Raw genomic sequence first — 10,638 nt, 5'->3', positions numbered from 1 at the left:
TAGTGGGTCCTCTCAGTGCCAGCTTCTCCCTTCCAACAGCGCACTCTGGCACTACTCACTAACAGATTTGACTATGCACATCCTGTCTGTTTCCTGCACTTGTAGGCTCAAAGCTTGCCACGTGGATATAAGTAGCTAAGAAAAGAAAGAGGAAAGAGCATAAGCAACATGAGGAGGTGGGCATCAAGCATGAGAGCTGTGCATATGAAATCTGAAAACTGGTTAGTTCAGTTATAAAAGGAGCCACCATGAGGGATTATATTTAAGTACATTTTGAAGGGTAAACAGGAATTCAACACCGGGGCACAGTGAGGCAGATCAACTAAATGAGGGGTGGGGGACATGTGGCCCTCCAGATGTTGCTAGACTACAATTCCCATCAGTCCCAGTGTGCGTGCCCAGTTGTCCTATGGGTCCTGCTATTCACTGTCAACACTGGACCACAGCCAAGGACACAAAAGCTGAAACTCCAGAATAAGGACAGGAGCTGGGTGCAAAGCTGCAATGAGTCTGCAGATGGCACTTGAGACAGACATAAAGGTATGTCAGGGTTCAGAACCAGGCAAGCAGTCAGGATCAGGGCTATAAGTACTAAGAACTGGAACCAAGACCTGATTCAGCAGAGGTTGTGGCCAGGTAAACAGTCCCCAAACACACATCTGCACTTCAGAACTCAGATGTACTTTGTAAGTGTGTGTGACTTCTGAATATTTCTTACGCAGTTATGCCATTACAAAGTTCCCTCTATTTATAGAGTAGGGCTTCCTGCCTATGGCATAGTTGTGTACACCAGCTGAAATAACAGGCAATCCATTAAAATCAAATTCCAGAAGAGTAGCCATGTTAGTCTGTTGCCACAAGGAAGGTAAATAGTCCTTTCGGACAGGTGGTGGTTTCTGGTAGCTTTAACACTGCAGATGGCTAACCATCTGCTGTGGATGATACTCCTGTCCCCAATTAATAGAAAGGGCAGGGGACCAGCCTTACTCCCAATGGAAACCCTTTCTATTAGAAGTCTGCATTGAAAAAATAAATAAATATCAGAACAATATGTAGAAACCCACGAAGATACAGAATCAAGAATAGAAAGTAAGAGAGAAAAGGAGAGAAAATGTATAGCTAGGTTGGGGGGTGGATATTTTAAAAATGTATGTTATACCCTGATTTTCTTTTTTAAAAAAATGAACCCAAAGAGGCTTACACGAAACATCAAAATCTATCATTTATTTGGAATACTTCGAGTTTTATCCAATGTAGTGCTAAGAAACTGTCCTATCAGCACAAGGCCTTCCTCCCCTCTCTTCCCTCTGTGCGTCCAAGTTTGTTTTGGGGCAGATTTGGGGGTGGCACATGCAAAAAGGAGAGGAGGGAGGAGAGTCCTGTTACAGGAGCATAAGAAGCCTTACAGCCCACTTTTTAGCCCTGAAAGGTGCTCCAAGTAGTCTTACAAAAAATTCTCACAATAAAATGATATCCAAATGTAGTATCAGAAACAGAAATGTCCCTGTGCCGACACATTATTCAGGTGGCATTTCCTGCCACCTGGCATTGGTCGTCCTTAGTGTCATCGTTCAAGCCCAGGATGAAGGCAAGTCTTCCCTTGCTGCCATTTGGCAGCTGCCAGACAATGCCTCCCACTGAGATTTTCTGACACCAGGGAGTGGGACTGGGCAGCTGGATCTTGCACAGCCCATGATGGCTGATACATATAAAAACCCCAAACCTTCAAAAACAACAGTGAAACAAATATACCACATCATTATTGTATCACCACATTGCAGCAGGAGCTCATAAAACAAGACAATGGGACAAAAACAAATCAAACAGAGAAACAGGAACAAAGAGCCAGGGTTTGTCTTGGTGACTGAAGGCCCAAACTGATATGGTCCTCCTTGGAGAAGGCATTCCATGAAGTTGTCCCCTCAGCTGAAAAGGGCCTGCTCCCTAGTAGATGCCTGTGGGCTTGAGAGTTAGCCGATGGGGGCTCAACAAAAGGAGGTAATGACAGGCATGATCCAAAAGGGGTCCAGTGATGCTCATGTAATCAATGTCACCACAGCAAACAGCAGCAACAACAAACGAAAACCCCAGACAGGAGTGTAGCACTTGCTTGTCTTTCTGACACCACTCAGCATAATTATTAGTCACCCTTTGCTTTAAAGACAGTGGCGTTTTATCTCACCATAATTACAGTACTTACTTAGAGCAGCGTGAACTTTACTAGGAAAAGCTTATAAAATATGGTGAAGTAACAATAACAGCACCTATATCACCAACTGCACCATCTTGTAAAGGCAAAAACCCTTTGTTCTTGAGCAAGCATTATTTTGGGGGCCAAAGAAGAAACTGCAGTGCCTATTTTCACAGCCCAGACAGCTGAAGGCAAAGGTTGTTGTTTTTTTCTGTTCTGTGAATGAGTCATCTTGATCTGGTTATGAAGAGTTTCATTTTTTCCAGTAATTTCCCTACAATTTTTTTCCTATCATTTCCCTACGCTTTTCTCCTTTCCTTAAAGGCACAGTCTTCTGCGTGACAGCAAGAGGATGAATCTGGCCAATTCTTTCTCCCTCCCTCCCTCCCTTTACAATCCCCACCCAGATGGAAGCCTCTCCCTTCCCTTTGCACATGAAAATTAAACAAAAAAAACAAAAAAAAAACTACACCACCCAGGCCCTTTGCAAGCAAAAGGAAGCTGCTAGATAGCAGCACACTCACACTTTTTAACTATTTCTTCTGTCAGTGACAATTTCTGCATCTGATCCCATTCTCTATCCTCACGTGCAGGGCAGCCAGATGTTCCTGGAATAGATTCAAAACCCACGTGGCCAGCATTAAAAGAGGCTCGGGAAACTGATACAGTGACCTGCAGAAGTAAGTAACTTTTTTTCTCTCTCATCAAGTTTCATTTTGATTTTGGGAAACCTGGAGCTTTCTGAAAACAAATACATGCACTAAATATATCTACTTGTGATTATTATTATTTTTAATAAAACAATCCCAGCACCACCACCCCTCCTATTATTAGCAAGAAAGAAGTTTGCTGGGCTGTCAGATGTCAGAGCTAGAGAAGTAGAAAAGATCAGTTTTGCCGCCTGTTTGCTTCCACCGTAAAAAGTTCTCAAACTATTTTTGTGCAGCAGTAGCAAACTGGCAGCAAGCCCAGCTGGTTTACACACAATAGCTTACACACTATATAGTCCTCTGCTCTGCTATGTGAGCAGTTCTTTCACATCTTCTATCAATATTTCAATTTCAAGCGGTGCTTTTGTTTTGTTTCGATTTCAACAAGCCCTGCACAAGAACGTTAAAAGAATCTACAAATCTCTGGGTGGGGTAGTTGGTCTGTGTATGTACTGATGTGCGTGGCTGTTTCTGACATTCAGGCCTTGGTCTAAGGGTGTGGCTCTCAGGCACAAGGCTGACATGTGAGATGCCAGACGTATAGTATATCTTTTGCATTTATGTTGCAAGTGACCTTACAGTGTAAAGTATAAGAGTAATAGATTCCATCAGCATTAACAGGAGGTTAATGGTGTTTTTATATTTTCCTGAAGATTATAATGGAGGGAGGGAAAGAGAAGGAATGGGAAAGCCTGTCTACTTCCCTACCTCAACCTGCCTCTTCCCAGATATATTAGAGATCTAAGGTGCCAAAATTGCTGCATAGAAGTTCAGTTCTGAGTATTAATGTGGATTCAGTCCTTCAGTCCCGAGAGTGCATGACTCAAGCACGTGTATGAGTAGATGGAAAGGAATTTCCTGGTTCTTCCTCTCACTTGTATAATCATTTTAATTTCTGCTATCTTCTGTACTGCAAGTACTCAGGCTGAAGATGCATAAAGCATTTACATAAGAAAAGCCCTACCCAAAGTTAAACATCCTGTTTTCACAGGGGCCAACCATAATCATATGGGAAGCCCACAAACATCCTTTAATTGATAAGACTTGCAAACTAAGGTGTTAGTTGACTTGCATTGATGAAGCCCAATTAAAATCCGTAGGAGAAAATTCTGTTTAGCTGGATGGCACTAGGTGCTGCAAGGACCACAAAGTAAGCACCATTGAATTCAGCACGGCCTACCCCCAGGTATGTGGTATAGGATTGTAACCTAAAAATGCCTCCAAGATTTTTAAAAACATAAGCTGCAGCCCCAGATTGGTTTTAGCTGTACTTAAGGCATGATGGGAGACTGTCCATGACTTGGAAGACCATACATCTACCACATCTTTCCTCCTCTGGCAGTTTGACTTAATGCTTATTATCAGTGCTGTTTTTCTAGTAAAAGAGGTGTTGGAACTTATCATGAACACCTCCCTTGTTCTCTTATAATGGCAATGGCACCCACGTGAGAGGGTGCTGGAACTGAGTGCCAGTGAGTTCCAGCTGAAACCCCCCCCCCCCGGTTATTATTATTATTTGATGAAAAACACAAGCACGGTCAAGCTATTTGGGAACAGGGAACATAATCCTAGGAAATGCAGCATATATGTATTTGTTTTCTAAAAAAAACATCAGAAAATACAGCACATTCAGTTAATTTTATCACACGCTTCCCAAATAAGAGGACTGGTAAAAGAAACCCAAAGGGTACTGTTATAAGTGCCATATCTTTTCAGGAAGCTTGGAGGTTATGTCAGAACAAAACACTATAACAGAGACTCCTCAAATGCAATGAATACCACAGCTTAGACAAGGTACAAACAAGTCCAAAAGGAACACAGAATGGTTAAAAATAGAAGAGTCAATGAAGCTATAAAAGGCAAGAAAGCTTCCTTTAAAAAGTGGAAGTCTTGCCCTCGGGGGTGGGGGGCGGAGCACACAGACAAGCTGTGTCAAGCAAATAAAGAACTTGAGGAGAATATTACAAAAAAAAATTTAAAACCTCAATAAAATTCTGTGAAGAAACTAGGATGACACTGGGGGTGTTAGATAACAGAAATGTGTCAAAATAATACTTAAGGAACACAGGGGATTTATTTTAATAAAAATTAGCAGGCATGGATAAAAAGCCATGTCCTTTGTGGATTTGTAACACACTAAAAATCAGTAAACAGATAAATGGACTGAGAGTTGTTACGGTGGAGGGAAGTAAACAGCCGCATCCCCCTAAGAATCTGTGTTGAAAATGATCTAGTGATATGAACTTCGAGGTGAAGAGGGTAGTAACCTAGTTTAGAAATGACTTCAAATTATTCATTTTTCAAAATGCTGCAATCCAGACCAGAGTGAGAACAACTCGGGGGTGGGGAACACCTCTGAATAAATGAGCAACAGAATGGCAGATATTATTCAATGTAAATACAAAGTGACACATATTGGAACAAAACAAATCCTACCATAGTTTGAAGGAGAATCTAGAATTATCCATTTGGAGGACTGAAGGGATAGCAGAGATGGTTACTTGTGGGGTAACTTTTTTTTTTAATTTGTTGCTCCTGGCCCTAAGCTGCATTTATGGATGGTGAGGAAAAGGAGGGATCAGGCTTCAGGCCTGCAGAGTGTTGGGGACTGAATTGGCTGTAACTGTCATGGAAAGAGAGATTGGGGCAGGGTTGCCATATTTCAAAAATCCAGGCGCAAAAGCTGTTGATTTTTTGTTTGGTTTTTTGTTTTTTGGGGGGAGGGGGCAATGTTGTTGAGTTTTTTGAGACGTTTTTAAGGAAATTCTACACTTACAACATGGGTTGCCATACATCTGTATTTTCCTGGACGTTCAAGCGATTTCTGCCTGGACACAGTTTCCGACATCCAAATCCCTGGTATGTCTGGGAAATTCCAGTCATATGGCAGCCTTATATTGGGGTCCACGGGAAAAAATCATTACTAATTATGTTCATGGTGGGAAGGGACAATAGTACAGCAGTAGAGCAGATGATTTGAATACAGGTGGTTTTAAGATCAATCCCTGTCACCTCTAGTTTACGCAGGGCCAACCAAGACATTTGCTGCCTTAAGCAAGCACCTCCTGCCCTTTCTATGTACAGAAGCCAACTGGACTGAGAGCCAAATCTTACCACAAGGCTGGTCATGGAATAGCACACTCCACTAAATCTCAGAAGGCTAACCTAGGAGGGCCATGTCAGGCCTTGTAGCACACACAATTCTGTCCTCCTGACAGAAGGAACTGGCCAGGGGCCTTATGAGGCACAGCCAGGAAGCTGCTGCTGGCATCCTCCATCTGCCACCTTAGGCAGTTGCCTCACTTTGCCTAATGGTAGGGCCAGCCCATAATTTAAGTAGCTCAGGTAGCAGGTGATAGGAAAGGTCTCTGTCTGAGACCCTGCTATTCCTAGGGTACCTCCAAACCGGCCCTATCTTGCAGGAGGCATTCAAGCACATGCTGGATTAAACTTTTATACATACAAGTATAATGCCACAAATGTGCAGTTAGTAAACCTATCACTAGATGGTGCTTGGAGATATATTATTCACATTGCTGAGTGGCCATAATTGATAGGATATGCAGCTGTGTCACCTAAGGTAATGAATTGTTGCTCCCATTAATTCATTACTCCGTGTACCTCCCATTGATTCAAATTAGTCAGGCAATGACTATTTGTTCCTCATTATTCCATCCATCAAGTGCCATTCATTTGGTCCAACCTGTTCACACTAATACAGTAAACTCATGTAAATATCCTGTGTTCATAACAACAGTCTGGTCAGAACTAGTGAATGGAAGTACAACAAAACTAAGGATTCATCTGTCTCAAGATCACACAGAAAATTTGGTAGCAAAGTAACACATAGACAGAACCTAAGATTAACAGCAGCACATTTTCTATTCTGATAATGGTGTTTCTTCACTGAAAACTCAAACTCCAGCCGGTCATTAAAGCCTCATAGAAGTGAAGGTAAGCCATGCTTGAGTGTTCTCTTGTACGGTGAGATAAAAAGACCAGCTACAGATTCAAAGGCAATGGAGTGCCAGATTGTTCACTAAAGTACATGACTGCCTAGTCCTTTCTAATCTTCTAGTATTATTAATGGAAGCAGCCGGTACAGTGGCAGAGTGATCAGAAGAAAGTTGTCTCATTTATTATACATCCTTTATACTTTCACAGATAAATAGGTACACTTCAAGGAAGATTCAGTGCTTTGTGGAACTCCCTACTGATTTCAGACAAGTATCAACAGTGTTCAGTTTTAGACGCTTGCTTAAGACCTTTCTGTTTATACTGATTTTTTATGCTGTTTATGGTATATTGTGCTTTTATGTTGTGCACCACTATGGTGTTTTTTCTGTTAAGCAGTATATACATTTGTGCCATAAATAAATAAAATTACGTTAAGTCTAATGAAATATGACTTCCCCAAGATTCTGTTAAATGTCATCATCAAAATGAATAGTACTAGTACTGGACAGCACATTTTGTAATGAAACAACATAAATTCCCATGTTTTAATTGACACATTTCTGTCCTAAAACACTAGCCGTTTTTAGGATATTACATCTCAAAATAATGCTAGAAGTAGAGATTCACTGCTCAGATAAGACAGAATTCTACCTACCAACCAGGTACACTTGGTATGTAATTTATAGTACTAGGTAAAGAAAATACCAAAAGTATACCAAAATCTAGCAGACATTGCAAGCAATATAGTGTGCATGGGATTATTATTGTAGCTATTAAGTAGATAAGAGTATGTATTATTGTATCTGTTGACCTTTAGCAACCATGATAATGCTTAGTTTCCAATGTTTAGTAACTATTCTGTTTTGCAGCCCATGGAAAAGTGAAAAGAACAAGACTCCTTGATGCTGCAGACAACTCCACATCAGAACACTGAAGTCTGAACTGGATACAGAAAAGCAAAATGGCTGCCTTCATTGCTGAAAACTTCCGCTTCCTTTCACTTTTCTTCAAGAGCAAAGATGTGATGATTTTCAATGGCCTGGTGGCTCTGGGCACTGTTGGAAGCCAAGAACTTTTCTCTGTGGTTGCTTTCCATTGTCCATGCTCCCCAGCCAGGAACTACATCTATGGTCTGGCTGCCATTGGTGTACCAGCTCTGGCCCTGTTCGTCATTGGTGTCATCTGGAACACTCACACTTGGAACTTGGTAGCTGAGTGCCACCAACGAGGAACCAAGAACTTTTCAGCAGCAGCCAACTTCTTGATCTTTGGCTCTGTCATGGGACGGGCTGCAGTTGCTCCTGTTACGTGGTCCGTGATCTCACTGCTTCGTGGAGAGGCTTATGTCTGTGCCTTGAGTGAATTCATAGAACCTACATCTCTGGATAAGTTTCCACCTGGCTACGGAGCAGAAACCATGGCCAGGTTCCCTTGTAAAGATGTGCCGCAAAACTTGACAAGATTTCAGGATGAGGTTATAAGACGATTAAAATATGAGTCTCAGGTATTGCGTTTTACTTACTTGTTCGTCTGAAGCAGAGGAGTGCTGCCTCCTGCTTGGAATAAGAATAATTAAGGGCTTAGAACATATTTTTCCATTCCAAAATGTGTGCTTTTGGTATATTAGGATATGACACATACCTGATAAGCTGTAAATTCCTAAAACAGCTTCATTTTAGAGTCTTTATTAACTTCCCCTGCATCAACCAATACGATTAACTAATGGTAATTCCCTTGATTACTATTTTCCTTTTATTTTCTGCTAGTGATTTTGCTTTTTCCTTTACTCCATTATCATTGTACATAGTTACTGTTATTATTCATATCATGGTATGAACTTTGGGTTTTCAGGATATCATAGTATGATAGCATGCCCCTGGGCTTTCTTTAGATCTATGTGATTGTGCACCCATTTGCTGTTCTGGGCAAGGCTTAGCTCCCCATTGTTTGTTTTGTTTTCGGGTATTTGTTTGGTTAGAAAGGATACCTGTTGTGAGGAGGGTTGTCTGATTTGGTGGGGGGGGGTGTTATAGGTGCTTTGCTTGTTTTAGGGCAGGCATGTCCAACTACCAAGAGACTGCAATCTACTCCCAGTATAAAAAAATTGGCAGTGATCTACCCATTGTCATTGGAGGGAGGGGGAGCATGCGTGGAGTGGGCGGATTGTCCAGAGTTCTTCAGCTTTTATTTGTTAACTTTTGGTAAACTTTTTTTTGGGAAACTTTTAATCCCATGATCGATAAGGGTCCCACAATCTACCAGGATCAGCTGGGGATCTTCTGGTAGATCGCGATCTACTGGTTGGACATACCTGTTTTAGGGGATGTTGGGAAAGCACCACTTTTGTGACGTGTTTTTCGCTGTCCAGGACAGTTTCAGAGTCCCAAATGTGCCCCCATCCAGTGGGTCCCTGTTCCAGGATATATTGTATTTTTCCGTGTATATGACTAGGTTTTTGCAATTTCCAGTTTTACCAACTGTGGGAATTTTTCTATTTATATACAAATCAATGTGTGGTAGCCAAGGATATCCTTCTGAACCCTACTTTCTCCTAAAGGAAATGCAAATTTTAATTGGTTTATTTGTCTTTCTCTTCAGCTGTTTGGGTGGATGCTCATTGGTGCGGTTGCAGTTCTTGTGTTCATCACCAAGTGCCTCAAACACTGCTGCTCACCACTCAGCTACCGCCAGGAGGACTACTGGAATCTGTACCGCTCCAGCGAGGCCAAACTCTTCCAGCGCACTGCTGAGATACACTCGAAGGTTGTGGCTGCAAACAACGTCAAAAACTTCTTTGGCTTTGTGTGTCTGGATAAGGAGGAGAAGGAGTTGGTGCAGGAATTTGCTGTCGAAACCCTTCAGCCCAGGCCACAATGGGATGCCATCACAGGGGTCTATATCTATCGGGAGAAGAACGGCTTCCCCCTCTATAGCCGTCTCCATAAATGGGCCAAAGGTGTGACAGGAAACAGCTTAGGTCCCGACAGCCAGGAAATGGCCTTCTTAGCTACCTAGCAGAAGCTGTGGACTTAAACACATTTCCCTGTTGGGAGTAAGTCCCACTGAACTCAATAGGGTTTACTTCTGAGTATACAATGCATAGAATGAACTGGAGTATAAGAGTGACCACCGCTCTTGGTACATCTATGCTGTAACCTACCTTAATTTTATCTGTTGACCTAAGCTCTCAGCAAAAGATATGCCTAATGGATTTGATGTGAGTGGTCATCCGAAAGACTACATTTCGAAACAGAAATTGAAGGAGCAGCAGAATGTCTGGAACTGTGGACTACTAAACTAAGACCACAGGACTGCGAGTCAAAGAGAATAATAAATCTAAAAGAAAACATTGCAGCTAATCTCTTGGATGGGGACAGCTGGTCTGATACCCAGAGGCCTCTCACTGATGTATTCCCACATACAATGAAAAGAGGAGGAAATGAACTGGATGCTCTGCTTACTCAAAAATTGCTGATTATTTTCCTCCTCGTTTTGAAGACAATATAATGCCATCATGCAGCTGTGCCTTAACTTACTTTTGTTTGACTTCCTCCAGGAGGGCTCAAACATACATACATACATACATACATACATACATACATACATATATATATATATGTGTGTGTGTGTGTGTGTGGGTGGGGAATCTGTGGTCCTCCCAGAGGCTGCTGAACTCCAGCTCACACCAGCCCCACACAGCATGGCCAATGATCAGGGGATGATGCATGCTGTAGGCTGGAAACACGTACAGTCATACCTAGGGTTGAATGCGCTTCGGGT

The 10,638-nt window shown here is 42.1% G+C and overlaps 1 protein-coding gene across 1 annotated transcript; it reads left to right on the top strand.

The window, feature by feature from the left end:
- Positions 1 to 2,631: 2,631 nt before the first annotated feature.
- On the top strand, positions 2,632 to 10,434 carry CALHM2 (calcium homeostasis modulator family member 2). The gene is made up of 3 exons (XM_082225213.1): positions 2,632 to 2,871; positions 7,728 to 8,362; positions 9,457 to 10,434. Exons 2-3 carry the CDS (start codon positions 7,820 to 7,822, stop codon positions 9,871 to 9,873), a joined length of 960 nt encoding a protein of 319 aa, XP_082081339.1. The 5' UTR covers positions 2,632 to 2,871; positions 7,728 to 7,819; the 3' UTR covers positions 9,874 to 10,434.
- Positions 10,435 to 10,638: the final 204 nt, after the last annotated feature.

This window comes from Podarcis vaucheri (genome assembly GCF_965113315.1).
Source record: "Podarcis vaucheri genome assembly, chromosome: 5".
Lineage (NCBI taxonomy): Eukaryota > Metazoa > Chordata > Lepidosauria > Squamata > Lacertidae > Podarcis > Podarcis vaucheri.
This window is presented reverse-complemented; position numbering and strand designations above follow the sequence as displayed.